We start from the raw sequence: 24499 nt of genomic DNA on the forward strand, positions 1-24499 counted from the left end.
GGAAAAAAAGCCAAATGGTAATAACAGATGACAACAATATTTCAAAGAGCGAATTCTGCAGCAAGTTATCGTTAAGATGCTGTTACTCGTGGATCTTCTTGCAGCCGCTTACGACGTGCATGAAATGTTTTCCCAGCTCAGTGACAAGCAGTAGAAATGAATAAACTTGTTCTAAATAATATAACTTCCCATTATAATTATGAATGATGCCCTGTGTGCTATATGCGCATAACTGCATGTGCATTTATCAACCTGTAATTGCAAGAATTCAGGTTCCCTCGGGCCCCCAGGAAGCTCAAAGAAACCGAGAAGTCCTTTAATGCAGTCATATTGAACATGTCAGAGGAAATGTTCAGGCTCATTCAAGCCCTGTATTTCACACTGTTTTCCAGACCCTCAATAAATGTATTTTTTCACATGTCTTTCCACAAATAATTCTTCTCATCACTTTGTGCTGAGCTGCAATGCTTTAGGAAAAAAAAAAAAAAAAAACTCGCTTTCTGAAATGACGTGTGGAACACAAGGCATGATGGAAATAGCCTGAGAAAAATCTGTGGGACTTAACAGGTTCTTCCCAGCGGGGGATCACATGACCTCTACACTTTTTCTGCTTTCAGACAAAAAGAGGAGAGGGAGAGAATAAGAACACGGTGGCTGAAACCAGAGTTCACGAAGGATTTCTGTAGCTCAACATGTTAATGATGAAATATTGGAGCTGTTTTATATCAACCTTTTTATCAGGCCACATTTAATGTGAACCATGAGTGTAAAAGCAGCCCCCCATGTTTGCTGAATGTCTGCCACGTTTTAAACTATTTGACCAGCCAGCAGCCGGAAGTAGCGAAGAGAGAGATAGGTTAAGCATACAATAGTTTTTTTATTTGTCTTTTTATTGTCTGTCTACATTTGTGTTTGTTGTTTTCCCTCTGGTTTAGTTTATGTTAAATTAGAAAGCAATAATAATAAATCATTTTATATTCATCCACTAATGTTTGATTTGTGCTTGTTTGCGGGCAACGTCAGATAAAATTTACTTTTTCTTTCCATCAAAAGCTTTTCTGTGCTCGGCCCCGAACAAGATACCGTTTTGCATATAAATACTGCTGCCTTGGTGTGTTCTGAAGAGTAATCGTCTGACACTTAAATGATTGTCATAATGGTGGGAAGCGCAAATTGTGCGTTATCTAACATGGGGAGGCTAAAATGCTCACTCTTATATCTGTGTGCGCGACAGGCCAGCGGTAATGATTGGAGGGGAGGGGCGAGAAAAGCACAGTTTGCAGATTTCACCCAAAACCTAATTAATCAAAAGCACACACACACACACACACACACATACACACACACAGTTCTGTTACCAGCTCTTTGTGCATGCTGGGTCTAAAATTAGTACACAGTCTGCTCAACAAAAAACAGGCTATTGGAAGAAAGACATGCTGCCAAAAGGTGTAGCTGAGAGACGAGAGAAGGAAGCATGTGGACACCACTATGTTTGGCTGCCAGTGTTACCCCCCGCAATGAATAATTTTGCCCTTTATTGTAAATTAGATTGTTACAGTTGAAACTAGAAATGTATTTATGCCATATAAATAGAGTTATATAACATCTTTTCTCGCTGTCTGGCATTAAATTAGACTAAACGTGTCCTGTTTTGGATAGTTAGGATTACCAAAATTTGTTTTATATCCATGATAATAAAAGCTACTTCTTTAGATCATTTTCTATGACTTCCTTATAATTTGGAAGAATTGCCTTTAAACTGGATGACTTGGGTCATACAGTCCTGGTGTGACTGACTCAGATTGTTTGGTTCACACGCACCTTTCCCCACAGATCTTCCCTGGGACTGAGAGCATAGCTTTGTGATCGATGCCTCAAAAGGTTTACTTTCTTTGAGCCACCTTGTTGATCATGTGTTTTCGTTCCTCTTGGTGCACCGACCTGTCATGCTGCTAAACACCCCCCAAATATGAGGCTGCCACTCCCGTGCTTCACAGTTGGGATGGTGATCTTAGTCTTGCAAGCTTCTCCCTTTTTTCCTTCATATGTGATGATAGTCATTATGGTCAAACACTACAAGTTTAGGTTAATCAGACATAAATAAAGGTATTTGTCCCCTTTAAGCCTTTGCAGACTGTTATCTGCCTGCAGCCAGTGTCAGTGTGTGGATAATGACAGTCACCTACCAGCTTCAGTCAGCATGTTCATGTTTGGCAGACAGCCCTCATCTTCCCTATAAATACTTTGACTGCTCGACATTGGATGGCTATACTTCCACATCAATGTTTGTAAAGATAAACCTTCAGGCATCTGGAAATCACAACCACTGATGAACTGGAGGATGACAATCCTCTTCCTGATATCTTTGATTTTGTTTGTTTAACCATGATGTCACACAAGGAGGGCACGGGTTTGAGGTGCTGCCTCCATTTAACTCGTAAACATTATCTACAATCTGCATTTCCTCCAGTAATCATTGTCTAGTATTACATTTTCTTAATATATTGAAACATTGAAATGTGACACAAAAAAAAGTACAAAAGCAAGCAGTGAACACAGACTCAGTGCTATTACAAGCATCTTAATTTGCAGGGGTTGTCTTCGCCTCAAAACTTTCGACAGCTTTGAAAGCTAAACACTAAAGAACTTTTGTGATTTAATACTAACAGAATAAGGTGATAACCCACAACCCATTTCCAAAGATTTTAATGCTGTGTATGCACTCATAAACCTCCTGAGTAATTTTTTTACCCACTTTCCCAGCTGTTCTTTTTCAAGGTTTGAATAACTTTTAGAAAATGACTTGCAAATACATGGTATGTGGGTGTTTCAGCATCCCTCATCCATATTCATCAGTTCTGCTGCAACATCCGTGGTTTATCCTTCTAAAATGCTAAACTGACATCTTCAGCTCACAGTACACATGCTGTATGAAAAATAAAATGACTGTTATTTTAGAACTTCAGGAAGAAAAAGGCTGCCTGAAATTAAGAAAAATACAGATTACTATGGTCTCAAAACGTTAAATTAGCTTTTTAAAGGAATGCTTCCTTTTGCAAACATTGGAGGCGTGAAGTTACACACAAGTTTAGCAACATCCGTTTTTATCACTGTTTGAATATGTACTTTAAGCTACAAGAAAACAACTGTAGCTGAAATTGTTGCTGTATATTCAGGCTCATTATACACATTTCTGAAGAGCAATGAACAGCAGTAATCTAATGAATTAAACTTAAAAGAGCAAAAAGTGATATTTCACCACTAGGTGGAGCTTGAGAATTGTCTGTGGACCAAAACAAGAAGTGTATCAGGCCACACCTGACCATTCTCCTCGCTCCAGCACTATATATATCTATCTATCTATCTATCTATCTATCTATCTATCTATCTATCTATCTATCTATCTATCTATCTCTCTATCTATCTATCTATCTATCTATCTATCTATCTATCTATCTATCTATCTATATATGTATATATATATATATATATATATATATATATATATATATATATATATATATATATATATATATGTGTGTGTGTGTGTGTGTGTGTGTGTGTGTGTTTTAAACAATCATAACTACAGTGCATATCTTACAGCTTTTTGTGCATTTATTTTATGCTTATTTATTTATTGAGCATGCATTTATTTCTATCATCTCTGGATACCATCAAAAGATAAAGGCCTTTACAGTGATCCTTCACCTTGTTTGGTGAAGCTTAAAACTCTTTTCCATAAGGTTAATTATCCACAGAATAATTCCACCAAAAATGTTATTTAAATGTTTAATATTAAAAACATAACTCTTACTAATATTTTTAAACATGTTAAACTGAGGTCTTTTGCGGGCTGAAATTTCAGCACATTAGGCCAACCATAGCCATGGACAATGGCCGCTGCGATTTACTCTCCAAATTAAATAAAACACTATTTCTCAAAGTTGAGTATGTATCAGGGAAGCAAAGGCCCTATGTTAATGATGCACATTAATATTAAGAAGATCTTTTTTTCAGTTTTTCATCTATAATTTGACAAATTTACGCAGAGGCTTTGAATATATTATTTTCTAGCCTTCTTGCCTTGAGCGATTACTATCAACATTAGCATTACCACTGTGTGAGAGAAGTATTGCTGTAAAACAGGATTTAAGTTACAGTATATTTTAACACAAAGACATTTATTGCAGAATTGACATTTTAAACTCACTTTTGCATCCTATATGAGCATTTAGAGCAGTTAGCATAGTTAGCTTAGCCTATATGGCTATCCCCAGGGAGAGATTTCCAAAAGGCTGCCACTTACATGTGAATGACAAGCTGTGCATGTTTTTTTCTCATTTTGTTTGCATGTTAACAATAAAGTAAAAGAAACAACATCATTTTTCCTTAAAGTGATCATTCTGTCAGAGTTTCATGCTTTTACAGTCAAAATCTGCTTTTTCTCGCTGCTTGCCTTTTAAATTGACTTTTCGTCTCCTTTTGAAAAGCAGAGTACTGGAGAGTTCTCACACCCACACATTATCATGACCCGTGTGTCTCGCCTTGGCACATTAATGGAGAATCTGACAAAGTTTCAGCATGCAATTAGTGCCACTTGCTGAGTACTTACACTGGCAGTCCATCACTGATGCACACAAAGGGCTTTCATGCTTTCCTTTGTTTTTTGTTGCCAATTTAGATTTTCTTTTACACTTTACTGATTCTTTCGGGTCATTCACGTACTTTAATTAAAGTTCATTATAGTAAAAAAAATAGATTGCTGGCACCATGGCACAACAAACAAAGTCCATGCCAAAGTAAAGCAAAGCAGTGTTTATAAAGCATTCCTGGTTTAACCACTCCTCAATCATTCAGTATGTTTTTACCATTTGTTTAACAGGTGAACCTTAAACTTCACCTGGTTTGCCCACAATATTACATTTCTCCGTAAATGATCACAGAAAGCCAAAACAGACATCCACATCTACAGATGACCCCCATCCCACATGCATATCCTTGTCTAATGTGACCTACCTCAGTAAGGTGAGGGTTGGGGTTGAATCCGCACTGGTTACACACCGTGGCCTTGCACTGGGTGCAGGTGTTGTAGTTGGGTACAGCCGGTGGGTTGGACAGCTCTGTGGTGGTACACACCGGGCACACTTTGCTGGTGGGCATGGGTGCTATCTGCGGTAGGGAGTAGGGTGAGGTGGGAGTCACGCCACGGTCAGGAGACACAGAAGGAGACCGGCCCGTCCTAGAACCGCTTGAGCCGCTGAAGTCGACTTGGAGGTTTCGGCGGGAGGCATGCTGACCGGGACTTTGACCTCCGTGGGCTCCCATGCTGGAACCAGTCGGAGCGTGACCCATCCCATGGCCAGACCCTGGGACCTGCCCTGTGCCGGACCCTTGGCTGGACTGCATGTGTCGGGGGGATGTTGGGCTGTCATGAGCAGCCAGGCGGTACGTCTCCCCAGCTCTGGTCCCTATTCCTCCTCTTCCCATTCCTCCTCCCACTCCCCCCATACCTCCACTTCCTATCCCTCCGCCCATTCCACCCATGCCTCCTCCCATCCCACCCATGCCTCCTCCTCCTCCCATTCTACCCATGCCACCTCCTCCCATTGCACCCATGCCTCCTCCACCCATTGCACCCATGCCTCCTCCACCCATTGCACCCATGCCTCCTCCCATCCCTCCTCCACCCGTTCCTCCCATCCCTCCTCTTCCCATCCCTCCTCCACCCATTCCTCCCATCCCTCCTCCACCCATTCCTCCCATCCCTCCTCCACCCATTCCCCCCATCCCTCCTCCACCCATTCCTCCCATCCCTCCTCCACCCATTCCTCCCATGCCTCCTCCACCCATTCCTCCTATTCCACCCATCCCTCCACCTCCTCCTCCGTGTCCTGTTTGTTGCATTCCTGGCTTTGGACTACCCATCGTGCCCATTGGACCTCTGGAAGAGATAGACAAAACAAATAGGAAAAAAAATGCTTTGAATGTCATTCCATAGCTTTACAATTACAAGTTTATATATATTTTTTGAGTGTATCAAGATTCAGTTCTGGTCAAGTGTGAGTACATCAGTGGGTTTCTATTCAAGTCTGGTTCTACCTGACTGCCTCTTCACCCACTGCAATAAACTTGCAATGCACTTTTTATAACTAAACTGTCTGGCTGAATATCGTGTTCTCCAGTAAAACTCTTAACATAAAATAAGAAAAGGCAAAACAAACAACATGTAAAACATTGGCCAAATTGCCACTCACACAACAAACCAAGTTTTTCAAATTTGCATGCAGACAATCATTTGTATACAAAAGTGAATTTTAATCAGAATGCTCAGAAAGAATGAAATAACTGTGAAATTTGTGGAGTTAGTTTTGAATGCTAAAAGTTAAGTTCTGAAAATCTGCCCAATGTCTCCATGACCATACCAGCTTTATATATGAAGTGCTTTAAAACAACCACAGCTGAAACAAAGAGCTGCATATAACTGCAAACTATAAACATAAACATGTTGAAGAAAAAATATATAAATATCTTACAACCCCCATAAAAGATTAAACGCAATTAAAATAAACAAGGTTAAACTAAATATTGCTGATGTTGAAGGACAAACGATAAAACTGGGCTTTAAGACGAGCTTTAAAAGTAGGCGGTGAAGGAGCCTCTCTAACAAAGGTGACTCTAACTCTCGTAATAATAATAACTCAGACTGCAAACAGAGAAAGACAAGATAGTCTATTTGGTTTGGTCAACAGCCTTTATCCAGCAGTCGGGGGTGAGAAAGGTTTCAGGTCACACTAAAAAATGGAAACCTCCCAATATCTATTTAACTTCCATTTCTTTCAATGTCCTCTGCAATCTCTGTAAAAGGTTCTGTTTTTGTCTTATAACCGGCTTTCTACACTTTTCATTTTCTAACTTTCTACTTTCTATTCTCCGGGCACTAATACCCCCCTTGTTCCATTGCTGTTCTTCCTTTTTTTTTTGGTTTAATCTTTTTCTCTCTTGACATTTTCATTTCCACTTCTAAAAGAGGAGTGAACATTTACTGACCCCGTGTCTCTTTCTCCCACCATTCTGTCAGACAAAGTCCCACTTACTAGACCTAAAGTGAAAATGGAAAAAAAAACTTCTTCAAACTATTAATTTAAAAGTCTTTGCAATTCAGTACTGTTGTAGAAGAAAGAATATGTATTTGTGTGCTAAATTCTGGATTATTGATCATTAGTAAAATATATCCTCTGTATTCTTAGATTTACCTGACAAATGAGTTAAAGTGTTTCAAAGGGCAGACTAGTGGCTTTGTAGAGACAGGTTAAAACTACTCCGTACAAAAAACAGTTGATCTATGAATGAAAAAATGTGTGCAAACACAAATTTATATACATAAAAGAGACATGTCAAAAAAAAAGTCTTTTTACAGTAATTTAACATTTTTTGCCACGTTTATAGTTGTAATAAAAACGATCCACTCACAAATTATAAGCAGTCTTGTTTGATTCTAATGACTCAGAACTGCTTCCATAAGATTCTGTAAGCATGGGTTTAACTGGGATTTTCCAAGTATTTCTCTTCTAAGACGAATATATTCCTTATTCCACTGCTGTACCTGCAGCAAAACAAGTCTATTTAGGTTATTGGTGAACCCAAACCAAACATCTATTTTCTCCTCCTCTCTCATTCCTCCTGTGCCTGCATTTCTTCCCACTCAGGGCTGTTGACAGAATTGCTTTTGTACGGCCCATTTATTTCCATCTGCCTCTTCCTCCTCCTTTCTCTCCACCTCACCTTCCATTATTTTTCTGTCCTTTTCTCCTATTCACTCCCGTCACACCAACGTGAACATTCACCAGTGTCTGAACTGCACATACAGTAAAAATTGTTTAGCTCACCCAAAAGGAAAATTATATTTCTACTTCATCAATAAAAAATACAAAGATCGCTTCTTAGAAATGTGTGATCTTATAAGCTCCACAAAGCTATAGGATGATGTTTTGTCCAGACAGGATAAAGTAACCATTGCTGCACATTGCAGTCTTGTAAATGATGAGTTTGCTTATAAAGGAAAAAGACTATCCAAACCAACTTTGAACAGCCCTGTATAATCAAAAATTAGACAGCAGGAAGATGTCCAAAAGATCTTTAAAAGCAACAATAATGCTTCCATTTGATATCAGGTAAAAACAAAACAAACAAAGAAAAAACAAACAAAGCCAGTAACATCTAGCTGTCTAGAAAGGGTTAAAAAGTAGTTTCTTTGGGACTTCAGTGAACTATGGTGAGTATTAACTGCAAATGGAGAAGCCAGATTATAATCATCATTAAAGTCAAAATGTTTAACTCATATTATTATATATACCCAATAAAAAAATATTTGCAAAAAAAAGAGTCTCCCCTTCATGAGCCCAATATGTAATGGAGAAGTGAAAAAAAGGTACCTTGGCTACAGGGGATACCTTCACAAAGTCATGAGTTGATAAATGGAAAAAAGGTTGGCAATAGGAATGTAGAAAAAAACTTGCAAAAATAACTGTTCTAACTTATAGAGTTATAGACAAAAAAAGTAGCAAAACCTTCATTCACGTCAATATTTTCACCAAAGCAACAGTAAACTAATGGAAAAAACATGAAAAATGATTAATAGAAAAGTAATAAAGACAGGAGATTTTATCCCATGTTCAGCCTGCCATGTCTGTCCTAATTCAAAATAATTTACTTGACCCCAATTTTATTATACATCCTAGACACTTTCATTGATAACATTCTCACAACACACATATATATGTAGGGCATTAATTGGCGGTGTGGGGGGGGGGGGGCTGATTGTGTAGGCCTCCCCCCTGGTGGCTTCCTTTGCCCCCATTCACATTTAGATATTGAGGGTTCTGGGTGCATGACGTTCTCTTGCTAAGAGAGCGTCTTAATCCGCTGGGCTCTCCGCCATTCTGTACTTACGCAACACTGCTATACCTTTAGAATATTGCAGGCGGGGAGGGCAAAGCCCTGAGAGACAGCTATTCACATACACGTACACACACGCACGGCCGGCTCAACTTTGTAAACAAGAGACTGGAGAACAGCACAGAGAGGTGGTATGTGACCATCCATCTAAAAAGATACATTTCACTTATTGTTCTTTAATTTTTTTTTTCAGGATTTTTTAAATTTTTTTTTTTTTTTCATGATTTTAATTTCTTCTCTTATTTGTTGCAACTGTTTTCAAATCATTAATATATTTTGGAAATATAGAGAGACACACTGATAAATCCCGTATTATTGTTAATTTCCACAAGGGGGGCACGACACAGCATTTGTGCTCAGGGCCCCCAAATGGCTAGCACCTCCCCTGATCTTAGTGAGACGTTTGTGTAGTCGCAGTTTCCCTGTTAGATGTGCTAATGCCAGCTGAGTCTGACCTCTGTTTTCTTGTGTAGTGAAGGACTATTCAGAGTTAGCGTTCAGCTCTGGTCCAGTTCAGGTCCTCTTTGAGACTTTTTGGAACCACGTAAACATCACAGCCTTGATCATTTTCCTGCACTTCTCCTCGCTCATGCAAAGCGCCTACATTCACTTGACTGTATGGCAAGTGGTGTGTGCCAAAGCAATGGGTTTCTTATGAGGCAATTAAAAAAAAACCACAATCAACAAAAACAAATAGGCTGCAAGCTGTAAGCTATGGAGAGGTCGGTGGGGGGATGCTGGTAGAAATCCCGGTACGTGGCACGTGCTCGAAGAAAATCCCGATGCACTGAGGGATTTAGAAATGCCGGTACTGACCCACTTAAAGCACTGCATTAAGCTGAAACAGTATTTCTACCTAAAGGAGAATATCTTGGCTTCATCTTGTGATCTTAAGCTCAAACAAACAGAAGCACACCAGCAAGTCTATTTCTGAATAGCTAGAAAAGAAAATCTAATTGAAGGTTTTGTAGGGGCCTAGTTAAAGTTTGGACTTAAATCTGAACGAGAGGCTGTTAAGCAACTTGTTCATGATCAAAAACAACCTACTGTAGCTGAATCACACCAATTCTTCATATCAGAGTGGACCAAAATTCCTGAGCAACAATGTAGAAAACTGACAAACCAGTTGTAAAGGCAGATGTTGCAGACAAGGGTGACACAAGCACTCGTTAACTTCAGGGGGCGGCAGAAAGCAAAACAAAATAAGTATCTGAGGAGCAAAAGCACTTTTTCAGGGTACCTAGACTATAACAATAAATTTATATAGTTATCACCATCAATTTGACTTGAAGGACCATGGTTCACATAGTTTAGCTAATAGTTGTTTCTTCCAATCACTTTCAGAGAGAACATTTTAATTGTTAATAGTCAAATCTCACTAGCCTCCCTCCCAACTTCAGAAGCTAGCAAAGATCTTACCTCACTGAAGTCCCGGTGTTGTTCTCCCTGTTGTTTTTGTTTGGTTTCTGATTCACATCCCTGGCGACTCACGGAACTTGTTTTCTGATCTCTTTACATCATATCAACAAGCCTGCTATCTACAAAAGTGTAAGGTCCACAATTAGGGCCTTTTCTGTTTCAACCTGGGCAGCGCAACTGATGGTTTTGGCAGTCGATGCTCTTTTCTCTTCTGTATTACTCAATCAGATGATTTACAACAAAGGGGACACCTGCTAATTGCAGTTACTATGGCCACCAGGTCTACTGGGTACATGCAAACGCTCAGGAAGGAGGGCAGAGAACTGGATGCATAAATGCACACGCTTTACTGCTTGTACATTGATTGTGTTAAAATAAAACTGATTCCCATGTGGAAACGGGGCATTGCAATGGCAGTAAACCTGACAGGTATCACCAGCAACAGGTTTGTAACAACAAGACGTTGGCCCGCCTTCACTCACAATAATATTCATTGGCAAAGAACTTGAAAACCGCATGGATTTGGCATTTGTATCAAAACTGACGATTTGCTCTAATTCAAATCTGCATCTGTTGCACTGTCCACAGTTTGTGTGAAACAAAGAAAGTTGCGTCATGTTAGTTTATTATAGGATTTAAGGTCGTACATGCAGGAGTTTTTGCTTCACATTTCTGGCATCCATATTTTTAGAGTAAACCACTGTTCTGTTTCCCTGGTTATATTTTATAATTTCCCAGAGCTGTCTGAATGTCCACGGTCAAGGTAATAAATATTCCTAGCATCTCAGTGAAAGAACAGTTTAGTCAAAGTTTGAAATCAAATTGCAAAAGAAATTTCCCTCACACTGTCCTTGTCAGGAAAAAAATTAGTTCATCGTATCCAAAGCTGGCATATGTGTTTCTGTGTATGACAAAGGTGCCATAGATCTATTTATTGATGCATTCATTGATTTATATAGTGTATAAAAAGGAAAACTAAGAATAGGAGAAAAACATAATGTACAGTTAGTTATTAGTGTGCAACTGAGCAGGATGACCTCAAGAAATGTGCAAAGTGTATATCTGTATTCATGCATAAAAAAAACACCAATAGTCTACAAGAATTAAATAAAAACGGTGGAAAGTAGGATCAGCTGTACAGGGATGAGGAGGATGAAGAAAAAAGGAGGATGAAGAAGAAAACTAAAGGCTAGAGTGTACACGTTTTTGTTACTTGTTGTGTCTTTGTGAGACTGCTACTTATTATTAGTATTATTAAAAGAATGGAATTTGCTTTTCTCAAACTATTTCTGTTTATTAGTTACATGTTAATTTTGTAATAAGAGTCACTATTTCTATCATAATTTAATTCCAGAGATGTTAAACCCACTTGACTTATGAAAGGGATCTGAAGTTTGTTATTTTACTTTGAATATGTTAAGATTATAAGCCTTCTTGAAGTAAATACAGTATTATTACAGTTTTTCAGGAATGGGCCAAGTGTCCTCTTTTTTGCTAATCAAAATATGGTCATCCTAGTAATTATTCTAAAGAATATTTTACACTTAGTGAACTGCGTTGCTAAAATAAATCACCTGTTCAATAATATTCAAATTTATTGAATATGACGGTAAATAAATGTGTGTTAACCTGGACAAGAGGCTAGACTGAAGACGCTACAGTGAAGCTGTGAACAAGAAAGGACAGAACAGGCTGTTCTTCTGGAGGAAGCTACCGTCCTTTGGTGTTTACAGCATGATGCTGCATATTTTTATAAGTCTGTTGTGGAGGGTGGAAAATCTTCCGCCGCCATCCGGTGGAGAAGCAGCATCAGAGCCAGCGTCTTAAGAGAGCCCAACAAGCTGATAATGAATGCTGGTTCTGTTCTGGGGAATCCTGTGGGACCACTGGAGATGATTGTGGAAAGAAGGATTCTTCAAAAAATGAATAATATTATGCTTCTTCAGATCCCTTGTAGCACCGACCAATCCAGGAAAACTTTCCTGCCCACAGCCTTCTCCATTTATAACAAATCTTTGAAAATGTGTATAACATGACTTTGGGATTTGAAAAATGATTTTGAGTTGAATCAAACTGAATACAGTTTTGTAAATTATTATGTATGCATCCTTATGTATTCATTGTTTTTATTTTTTCATCTAAATTAATCATTTGCTCGAGTGTTGCTTGAAATATATCCACATGTTTGACAATGCTGACGATTCTACAAGAATTATTACTAGTTAACAGTATTCCTATTCTTAATAATTACTAAATAATGATAGCCCTCTTTTACATTGCTGCACATGTAAATCTAATGTTACAAAGCATGACAAAGCAACAATTACAGATAACTTGAATCATTTTCATCATATGACGGCTGTTCTGAAGAATTAATAGAAGACACCAATAACCTGATAAATATTTCTTATGACAGAATCAACCTCAGACAATTTACCAATTTTATCAGCCCGAAACCACGTTATCTGTAATTTCCTTTCTTTAACCAAATGTAGTTAACACTCTGACAACTAGCTGGTGATAAAATATTTCTACTGGTCTCCGTAGGCTGAAAGAATGTACTGATCAGCGTTTGTTGAATAGATACACCGCTTTGGCTTTATTCAGACAGGGACACGATTGATGTCAATTCACAACACTCGTCAGACGGGGTTTTAAAGATCAACATCTCACGATACCTGTACACAGCTTTTAACGTAGGACACTAATCTTGACAGAAACCAATGGAAACTCTATTCATAAAATTCGAAGTTCAAAACAAACTGCTTAGTTCTAAAGTAGGACGGCTTTGTTCTTCTGGGGCCAACATTTCATTTTTTTGAGCCGACTTAAATCAAAGCAGGCAGGAAACACACTAACGTTAGCTTACCCCTTCGGTGGTCTGGATGTCTGATAAAGCTTTAGAAAAATACATTTTTGGGAATACATTGTCAGAACACTACAGAAGCTTCCTTAACCCAGTTAGCCGGTGTAGAAGCGGCATAATGAAGCTGACCTGCAGTCCATTCAGGACAAAATATCTGTGGCCGTCGAAAAGAACAAGAGGAGAAAGAAGAAAACGAGACAGCAGCATCTCAAATGTCAAGCTGCCAAAATCTGAGCATATACATTGACTGATTTATAATGTGATGATGGCATTGATTATCGGTGTAAGCCGACGACTATTTTCAAATGATTCGATTCAATAATAGGTATTTGAAAAATATCCTGATCAGCTCAGATTTCCTTTAAACTTTACACGAACGGGAGTTTAAATTATCAACGTCTGTGGAGAAATAGAGAGCAACTCTACATACCATCACTATCAAAAACATCATCCATTCATCATGTTCCTCTTATCTGAGATCAGGCCCAGGGTGTCACAGGTTCTGGAGGGAAACACAGACTACCCTCTCCCTGGTGACACCCTTCAGCTCATTCTAGCATTCCCAAGGTATTCCCGGGGCCAGATGAAATTTTAAGCCCCTACAGTGAGGCTGGGGTCTTCCTCAGGGTCTTCTCCCAGTGGGATGGACCTGGAAACCCTCCTAAGTCAGACACCAAGGATACATACTCTAGTTCAGTTCCCACTGAATAGCAGAGCTCCTCACCCTATCTCTAAGTGTAGGTGCTGCCACCCATTTTGGCTCAACTCTTTTTTCACCACAACTGACCGGCACAGCAAATCCACCTTGTTGTTTCATACTGCAGTCCCTCATGAACAAGACACCAAGAAACCCTTGAACCAGATACAGACCCAGAATCCAGAAGTTCACCTTTGCTTCTCTGACTTAGGGGAGCTGACTTTCATTCTGGCTGCTAGCGAATCGCTGCAGTCGGTATATTCTGAAGGTCATGGGCTGAAGAAGCCAACAGAGTCAAAGCTCAATATAATCAATAAGCCAAAATCCTGGCCAGGACCCTCTCTTCTCCTCTCTACTAAAAAGCTGGAAAACATCAAGTCTGGATCAGTGAAATTTCTGTAAAGTTTGTTAAAGGTGCACCTTTCTGGGAAATGTGTAGCAACTTTACTTTAGTTCTAAAAAGTAATCACTGTGAGGGAATCATCAGTTGTAGTTTTCCTGCTGAACATCAAGTGTGCTTTTCTGCACCCAGTGGCTGATCAACATGTCGGTCAACAGTCCTTTCACAAAACTGTATAATCCAATTTAACTCAAGTCTGCACAAAGGTTGAACTATTTGTGTAGACTTGTGCATTGTTTCTTTCTTCCCATCTTCAGCCTAGCGTTCAACCTTCTTCCTCTTTTTGACATTGTTAAGGACTATTAGGAAGAGTTGCCCGCTCAGCATCTGTGAACATCAGTCATATAACGGAGCCCGTTTCAGACCTATCAGTGAAAATTCACACATCCAATGGCCAGGATAAGATAGCTCACAACGCACTTTTTTAAAATTATTTCCACACTAGCTTGTTTACTCACAGAAAAGCCTGGACATTTTCTTGTCCATCCTGTATATTTTAAACCAGTTTATCTTTACAGTATTCAAACAGAAATGGCCACTGAGACTAAAAGTGCCCGAGTTCCAATAAAATGTGCATAAATCCTGCACAAAACGGATGAACCGCTGTTGCAAAACGGAGAGAAATCATAAAGAACTTTGAGATGCTTCTTTTTTTTCAGGAACACGTGTGGTAAAACGACAGCAACACAAACATGGATGCCCCCGCTTATAAAACAATCTCACCGTGTTTCAGTAGTCAGAGCACTGCTGGGGCTGAGAGCTCGTCTCAACTAAACACACTTACACAGGTGGCTGTCCCTCTTCCAGGTAGGGGCTCATAAATGAGCAAACATGGTCTGTACACACAGGACACACAACCGCAGAGCGACTGTAAGTAACGCATGCAAAAAAAAAAAAAAAGAAGAAAAGAAAAAGAGGGAACTGGAGCACAAATTGGATCTCTAAGATTGAATCAATAGCGCTCACTCTGAGAGAAATCATTTGACTGAATGAATATAACCCAATAAACCTGCTAGTTAACAAGCCTACAAAGAGGTTCTTGCCCAGTCTGAAGGTGGTTGTTTGGAGACAAATTATTCAGCGTATCGAGTAACTGACCAGCCAGCTGAATGAGCATCCCACCGAGTTATTAACTTGCTGGCTCGCTTACACATGAGGAGGGGAACTGCAGCTCTGTAGGGGTTAAGTAGCAACATTACAAGTGAAGTGTCCGATTAAAAAAAAGGAAGTGCTTCAACCGGAGAGCCTGCTGGTTAACTGGACAACAGTCTGGCTAGCGAGGCTGACTAACGACGTACCATTTCTCTTTTTGTTGTGTCCGGAATAAAAACAGGTAAGAATTGCCAAATGATGGCTGGTTCAGCATAGATTAAAAAGCAAACTCTAAGAGATGCAGTAGAGCTGAGGTGAGAGAAGGAGGGTTTTAGGCGATTCAATCTGCTAATCTGCCTCCTCATATATTCAAATATTCCTGCATTTGTAAAGACACACACACACACACACACACACGATAATTGATCATGTTTTCCTCCCTTCTGGCTTTTTCTGCTCATTATACAATCACAATCAATTCCAACAACGCAGCAATAATGGATTTTCACTTTTTATACTCACTACATCGTCGCCGAACATAGAATCTGTTGTGTTCTTTTCTTTCACCCTCATTTATCTTTTGTCCTCCCTCTCCGTCGCAATGATCTTTGTTTACAGAGCAGCTTGTTTAGCCGTAAATAAGACTCGCTTCATAATTACTCTCATTAAAACGACTAACAGGCCCAACTAAGACAAGGCCAGCATTGTGCCGAGAGCAAATAAGCAAACCGTAAGAGAAAAATAAGTCCATCACGCAAACAGGAAAATTTGTGAGAAAATACCAGTGGTTTGATTGAACATACAAGGGAAAAGCTCAAGCTGAATTATGGTCACATGACTAAATTTGACTAAACTTTGTAAATCAAAATACATTTAGGTGGAACAATAGAAAAAAATTGAAAAGGTATTTATGCATATTCTACAAAAGTTTGGTTTGTGTCTTAAAGGGTTAAAGAAGAATAATTTGGACAATTAAAAGACACAAATGACACATTACTAATAAGAAAATAGCAATTAGTTAGCAGCAGTCACCGCAGTTTATTTATTTTGCAAGGAAAAAACCCACTAGCACAATTTAATTTGGTGCTAAATTTTAAGCCCCTAATATTATACATTTTTGAAGTTCAGGAAGTTGGTTCGTATGACTGCATCCCACTCCCTTCTTGCTTTCCAATATAATTTCCCTCAACCAGCAGTCCTTTTTGCTCCACCAGCAGCAGCCACAGCAGCACGCTATTTCATGCTGTGTGTGTAATAAAAGGATTAATTTGTGCTTCTCAGGCTCCAAATGGCCAGTAAATGGGGTAGAAGGTTATAAATAGAGAACACCTGAATAGCAACAATTTTTATTTACTGACGTAAATTGCTCCAAACGAGGAAAAACAAGCTGTTGCCGCTCTGAGGCGCACATCTTTTATATGATTTGGCCTCAGCGTCTTTTTCTGGAAAGCGTCTTCTTCTTTTTACTGGTTTCTCTTGTGTAGTTGGCGCACCAGTGTGTGAATTTAAGCAGCAAAATTAGCTAATTATGATCCATCATGGAAAATAGGTCTTAATACGTGAACATTGCAGTTTGAACGGTTTGCACATTTTATTTATTCTTTTCCCCCCTCAGAGGTCACATGTTGACTCAGTCTGGTTTGAAATGTGGCCGACCGCAGGTTTACTCGATTAAAGGGGAAGTCCGGTCAACAAGGAAAAATCAGTGGCTCATTAGCTATAACTACAACAAATATGTTTGTGGTTATTTAATGAATTTAGCGTTAATCAATAAGAAAATAAAAGCATAAATTGTCGTCTGGATCACTGTGTATGGGGGCGGCAATTACTGCCCAAATATGGGCAGTAATGGCCGCCTGACATCACATCCTGTGACATCATTGTGCGGTGAGGCACTGCGCTTTACCAGCTAAATCAATAGGAGCTGTTGTACACAGCTGTGATCAGCAACAATTATTTCTGATTTCCAGAGGACTTCACCATGGAAATTCGCGAGAGCTATTGTTGAAGCAACAATGCCCACGTGCACGGCTGTTGGATGTAACAATACATCAGGTAAAAGTGGAAAAAAACATTAGTTTTTTTCACTTTTCCCATTCATGATCCACCGGGTTCTTTTGTTGGAATACCTACTTGAAGAGAGAGGATTTGCCATCTAAAGTCGATTGTTTGGTGTCTAAGTGACACCAAAATATCCCTCCGCCTCATAACGCACTGCAGCTCATCGTGACAGCAGGAGCAGAGTAAACTCAGAATGAGCCGATCTGACCGTATTTTCTGCAGTTCACGGTTGCAATAACTGATGATGACTGCTGAAAGTAGATAAGGCGGTGCAGATCACCATTTTGAGTACAGATTGGTTCTAACGATGAGTTTTATACTCATCTTCTAACATTGCAGAACCCAACCCATAAACCGTACTTTAATGTTTATCTGTTGTCTTTTTATGTCTCTAAAATGTAAAATTAGTATTAATTTAAATTTAAATGCTTAATGCCATGTCTATCTTTGTTTAAGGGGTTAAAAAAAATATTTTGGCATGAAAACGGATATTTATTTACAAGGCGACAGATAGGGTATTGGGACTTGCTCTACAGCCGATCCCGCTCAGTGACGTCACAAACGGGGAGGAGGCAGTACTGTTCTTCACCAAGATGGCGGCCCCCATAAAAGGACCTTCAAATGAAAATTACTCTTAATTAAATTAATAATTTATTGAACAGTATATAATAATTTTATATATAAAGTATTTTCAGCAGTTTGAATTCTGATTTTGACCAGACTTCTCCTTTTAAATATCATGAGGTGTTAAGAAAAAAGGTCTTTGAAGTTTTGATCTAATACCTCAGCAGACTATCAAACGCCATCGAAACATGTCCAAAAACAACTGCTTTAGTTCTCGCAATATGAGATGAGGTCAAAGCAGAACACTGAAACACAAAAGACGATCTCCAAAATAATCATCTCGAATTTATCTGAATGAGCGCATTTACAGCAGGTACCTTAAAACAACTACGAATCAAACTGAAACATCTGATAAGAGCCTTCAAAAACTTAATTTACTCATTCAGTGCAGGAAAATGTAACATTTTATTTGCTGTTAAAGATTCACAGTCATGTTTTTGTACAGCCATTCTAAAAAAAACACACAGAGCTTACTTGACTACAGACACAAAGAGATGAAAGAGCCCAGAAACAGTTTGAGTTCACCGTGTTATCTTCACATACAGCAAGTGTCTAAAAGTTTACACCCTACCTTGAGGTTGCAGACTTTTCATCTAGATACTGTGTCCAGCTCCAACACATCTGATTTAAATGGCTGAATTTCCTACTTAGCGGATCCTGTGGTTCTCCAAGGGCATGCTGATGGCTGTGAAGACTGATTGACCTGCCATCATTGGGCTTTCACACTCCTGTGCTTGGGTTTTCAATTTTTGCTTTATTGTTGCTAAATAAATATTGCAATCTGTGATGTGTGGTTTTTGGACACGGGAGATTAAACATAGTCATTTGCAAAACTGTTAAAAAGTAGATCCATCGTTTGTAAAACCCTACAAATGACACTTTTTTTAATAATGCCTGTAACAAGTAGCTGTTGGTATAAAAACTGCAGCTTACAACCATGAAGGATGGATATCATCCTTTTAATTTCTAGACATTTTCATTACATATCCACAGCCTATTAAAACAACGTCCACTCTGCAGGACAAGTATGGGACACTCATTAAACCTCTTCGTTTATTTTTCATGTAAAAATTCTTGCCGTCAAGATCATTGTGTGTTTGTGTTTTGAGTTTAATTTTTGGATCATGTCTTCTTTAGTTATTTATTTAGTGAATTGCCCTTTAATATTTGCTTACTTTTATTTATTATCTTTACCTTGTGATTTAGTTGGATTATTCTCTGTTCGTTGGGCCAATTTAGATGATTGATTGATTGATTGATTGATTGATTGATTGATTGATTGATTGATTGCTAATAACCTATATTTACAGATGTGTGTGTCCCAACCCTTACAAAAAAACGAGCACACATGTGACAAAGCTTCCTTGCTTCAGTTAAACACCGTTCACTCCTACGCCGCATCACGATCGCAGTCACATGCCCAAATGAAAACCTCATGGCCGACTACATCCACCCCCAGTTTCAGCCTTGGTTATGTGATGTACCACAAACATAAGTTTTGCTGAGTGCTTTCTCTAACTGTGGATCTGAGCCTGATGACGTCGCAATGAACAACTTCTGTGAACTGTCTAATGCTTATTCAGAGAGCAGCTGAAACAGAAGAAAAGCCTTTCAGATCAGATCCTAATTCTGCTATAAACAAGAATTTCCCCCACAGCTTAATGAGCTCTGTGTCGAAAACTTAATTTAGATTGTTCACATGTATTCAGAGCTTAAAACACACCGAATGCACCAAACTCAATATCTCAATCTTTGCATCAGACTCTGCTCATCAACATGTTTCTCAGATCCGACGGACATTGGTAGCTAATTTTTTATTATCGTTAAGCAGTTTATGTATTTGAAATTTTCAAGACATAATAGTTTGTTGTAGGGCTGAAATATATAGAAAAAAAGCACATTAATAAAGTCAAAATCATATTGATTGATATTGATAATTATCAAGAAGTTCGAAATATATATTGTAAGTGCAGCCCCGGCCATTTTATGCTGTTGCTTAATGGCATATTTTTAGATAATGAACACACAGACACTGAATTCAAACTCAACTCTTTTTTCAAACTACTTTTTACAAAAACTGCAAGTTTTTTAAAAAAAGAACACACGCTCTCTGAACTCTTCAAAGGGGGCGGAGCTTGGTGGCAGAGCTTTCTTGTGATTGGTTGGGAAGATATAATGACAAGTATTAACCTACATGATAGGCTATAATACAAAAGGAAAGAAAACTGTTTTTCTATTAAACTTTTTATCAACCTTTTTTTTTCAATTGCACCACACATGTATCAATCAATATATATTCTTGTTGAATTATCGTCCGGCCCTAGTTTGTTGTATATGAATGTATTTACATTTTTGATTATTACAGAATACTAGAGTGGATGGAAGTAATCAAAGTAAATTAAGGTGGGTGCCATAAACTATAATATTTATGAGTTGGATAATTGGAAAATGTTCTCATCATCCTGCAATCTAAGAACTGTACTCATTATCAAACATTTTCCAAGATTAAATTTATAAAAGTTGTGTGTTGTGTTGTAAGCGTCCATTCCATTTAGGTTGATGTTTGTCTGAAACATGGTTTCATAGGATTTTGATTGCAGATGCTTGAGGGCCCAAAGCACAAAAACAATGGAAGCAAGAAGGTTTTTATGAGGTTGCCATGTGACAGTGAGGATATGCAGCCTGCCCTTGGCACGGCCACGACACAATATACGTTCTGCTGGATTTACCTCCCACTCTAACACTCCTTCTCTCCTCCCTTCATGCTGCTCATTAAGTGTCATGCAGGACAGAATTGGGAACAGGCAGGCGGGCTGCTGCAGGAGACCTTTCTAAACACGGAGGAGTCGTAATCAAAGTGAAGTAGTGTTGCTCATTTTGCTGCGAGCTAAATGCTGCTGTGGAGAAGGGGCAGAATAATCCAGAGCAACACGTTGCTCCGTTCACTCAGACAGCGTCTTCTTAACAAGCACTGGGCCTTGAGAGGATGACACCTTGCTCTTAATTTAAACCAGCCGTCATGTTTGATGCATTATCTAGATAAGTGCTACATTGACCATTTTTGCTCAGTGGGATAAGCAGTCTTCCTGCAGTCAGAAAGTTGTCGGTTCGATGCCCACAATTTAATTCCAAGTTGCCTACTGCTCTGCTTATTGGTGGATGGATGTGTGTGCATAAGTGAATGTTGGTTGAATACTGCTCCACTGTAAAAGCTCTTTGACTGGCTGGTATGAATAGAAAAGAGCTGCAAAAGTTCAGCCGATTTATGTAAATTTAATAGACCTCAACAAATTTTAAACCACCAGCCCAATTAAAGGAGCAATAAGCATAATTTCATTATCTTTAGATGGAAAGAACTTAAAAAGAGTTTTGTGGACAAGGAGAGAGACAAAACAAGGATTAACATTGGCCTTGCTATGATGCTACAATTGTTGCATGTGGGTTAATTGTTGGAGTTTGACCAGCAATGGGCCAGGAGTCACTGATCTGAGAGGCAAGTAGCCGGTAGCCCAGCTAGCCCAGCGTTGTTTAATGCAGCCCGGCGGGCTCGTGAGCTGCCCACCGTGATCTTCACGTACATTCAGGGCATTCTTTTTTGTCAAAAAAATTTAAAATTGAAACTGATAACTGATGGTGAGGTTTTGGAGAGAAAGAGAGAGGCGTGGCTTGGCACACATCTTGTTTTGGTCAACAGACAGCGCTCAACAGCCACTGAGTGGTGAAATTTAGCTTATTGCTCCTTTAATACATTGGCCACTTTTCAATTTAAATGTATGCCTCAGTAACACTTGGTATCAAAATATTCCTCACATAGCCTGGGCTAAGGAGGAAAGGACCTGGGCTGTTGCTTAATGGTCCAAAGTCCTGTTTTCAGATGAAAGTGAATTTTGCATTCCTTTTGAAATCAAGGTCCCAGAGTCTGGAGGAAGAGTGGAGAGGCACAGAGTCCACATTGGTTGAAGTCCGGTGTGAAGTTTCCTGTAGGTGATAGTTTGGGGCGCCACGTCATCTGCTTGTGTCGGTCCACTGTGTTTTCTGAAGTCTACAGTCAATGCAGCTATCCACCAGTAACCTTCTAGAGCACTTCATGGTTCCGTCTGTTGTCAAGATGTATGGAGATGCTGGTTTTATTTTCCTGCAAGACTTGGTACATGACCACACTTCTAAAGGTACCACAAGTTGGTTCAGTGACGTGGTGTTAATGTTCTTGATTGGCCTGCAAACTCCCCTGACCTGAACCCCACAGAGAATCTATGGACTGTTGTCTAGAGGAAGAAGGTGAGAGACACCAGACCCAACAAGGTAGGGGACCTGAAGGAAGATATCAAAGCAATCTGGGCTTTCTGAACACCTCAGCAGAACCACAGGCTAAACATCTCCATGCCACGTCGCATTGATGCCATAATTCATGCAAAAGGACATTTCTATTTAAAATCATTTTTTTCTTCTTTTTCGTCATTATCTTTTAAATTATTTGAATGAGGAATAAATCAAGGAATCTGAAACATATCATTTCAAACTCAGTTTTCCTTTGTCATATTTATCCATAGATGGTTAACAAAAGTCCCATGCTTTTCCAGATGGCTCAGGAACCCTAGTTTTAAAACAGCATTAACTTGAAATTATTAAGTCACTACTGTCCATCGTTTCTGCTACTAATACATTTTTTGCTCTTTGGGTGATTATATGCAGGTGACTGATGGCAAAGGTTGGGAATGGGGGACCACCACTGTATGTAAGATGCTAGTAGCCCAAGTGTAGGATTGGTCCGTGTATAGTGGCTCTTGAGGGGGGAAGAAAAGACACACAAATATAGATAATGGATATTACCTAAATCGTCATACATCCCCAAAAGGTGAAAAACAAAATTAATTTAATGAGAAAAAAGTTTTAAAAGAATTTTAAGAGGGAAATTGTGTAGAAAGACTATGAAGCAAGAATTGGGTACAATCTTTGAGAATTACTGTTTGACAGTAAAATAACCAGTCTACTGCAGGCTAATTTACAAGCTAACACCAATATGTCATGTTCCCAATTTCACTTTAAAGATAAAGAAAATAAATAACTCTGGATAATAAAGTTTCCATGTCATTAATACATTTACTTCTAAACTATGACTAGATTTTGTTGGCATTCTCCACCACTTCATGTCTGTTAAAAACAAAATCCTGGTATCTTATTAATTTACCTGCTTGCTTTCCCATGTTTAAATTCAGATTTTATCTCAAATCTTAACAATAGATGAAGAAATAAACCTTGACAAAACATGTTTAAAATCGGAGTCAGCTGTTTTATTGGCCCCTTTTTAATCAGTGTCATCTACAGAGGTTTCTGAGGGCTCAAAAATGTGCATTATTTCAGAGATGAATTTAAAGTCATTTTGTTTATTTATGGGTTAAAAGGACTATTTTTGGCTTTTATATGGGAAATGTACTGAGTCGGTATAAAAAAGAAGCCACAGCTCTTCTGAGGCAGCTGAAAAACTGCTTGCAGACCTTTCAACGCATCATCCAAAGTGACCTACATTCAAAAATCCCATTTTTACCTTATTTCATGCTGATGACAGTAACACTCCATGTGAGAGTGTCTCTCAGTGCAAAACCCCCCTGCTGAGTCCAAATGACTCCAGGAACCCAAACTGTGATGAAAATGAAGCTGTACCATTCAGAGGAAACTGCATATTTGGCATTGTCAGGGTAAAAACACAATACGTTTCAAGTTTAAATAGGAGAATTCGGATGTGTTCCCAAAACTTACACACAACCATTTTTATGACGATCTTACAGTATTCTGGAATCCTGACATTTTTTTTCTCTCTGCATCCTTTTTTCTACCCTCCATCTGCGACCAAACGTAACTAAAGACTGAAGGACGGAACAAAAAAATCACTTCTGTGCTCTAAAAAAGAAACAGAGAGAACAGTTTCAAGCTTACTGAGAAAGAAAAGGCATTAATTTGTCAGACTTTGCAGTATGATGAGGATAACATCAGTGGCGATACAACCTAAAGGCCCTGAGAGCGTGCGAGCGTCCACGTACACCAAACGCAGCCACAGCAGCAACACATTTGCTGTCAGGGGGTGACAACATAATGAGAAACAGCCCTCGCAGGTGCAGAAGCGGGAAAGTGGCAGAGTACAGCATCATGTTCACGGGCAAACGCACCAAAAAAAGCCTCAGGAACTGTATTCTCAGCTGAATGAAACAAACTGAAAAATAAACAACAGTATAAATGAAAAATAGCGTTGCATAAAATGATGTTGCAATAAAAAAAAGTCAAGATCTGCAGATCTTAAAATGAAAATGGCAATGTATGGTAATGTGATTTTCTGTGACAGACAATAGATTTTATTATTTTAGCTAATACTCGTAGGATACTAATGGGA

The 24499-nt window shown here is 39.0% G+C and overlaps 2 protein-coding genes across 2 annotated transcripts in view; both read right to left on the reverse strand.

The window, feature by feature from the left end:
- bsna (bassoon presynaptic cytomatrix protein a) overlaps window positions 1-5544 on the reverse strand; it is a gene marked incomplete in the record, with an annotated part of 181658 nt that extends 176114 nt beyond the window's left edge. Inside the window, 1 exon segment of the mRNA XM_036135108.1 lies at window positions 5017-5544. Within this exon segment, the coding sequence (XP_035991001.1) occupies window positions 5017-5544 (528 nt within the window).
- A 40-nt stretch (window positions 5545-5584) lies between these two features.
- The window catches only part of LOC118564819 (glycine-rich protein DOT1-like), a 35807-nt gene continuing 16892 nt past the window's right edge, over window positions 5585-24499 (reverse strand). The window contains exons 2-4 of the mRNA XM_036144025.1: window positions 5751-5941; window positions 5659-5707; window positions 5585-5597 (exon numbers count right to left, since the gene is read on the reverse strand). Of these exons, the coding sequence (XP_035999918.1) occupies window positions 5585-5597; window positions 5659-5707; window positions 5751-5941 (253 nt within the window). The remainder of the gene's footprint in view (window positions 5598-5658; window positions 5708-5750; window positions 5942-24499) is intronic.

Source organism: Fundulus heteroclitus, chromosome 1 (assembly GCF_011125445.2).
Source record: "Fundulus heteroclitus isolate FHET01 chromosome 1, MU-UCD_Fhet_4.1, whole genome shotgun sequence".
NCBI lineage: Eukaryota > Metazoa > Chordata > Actinopteri > Cyprinodontiformes > Fundulidae > Fundulus > Fundulus heteroclitus.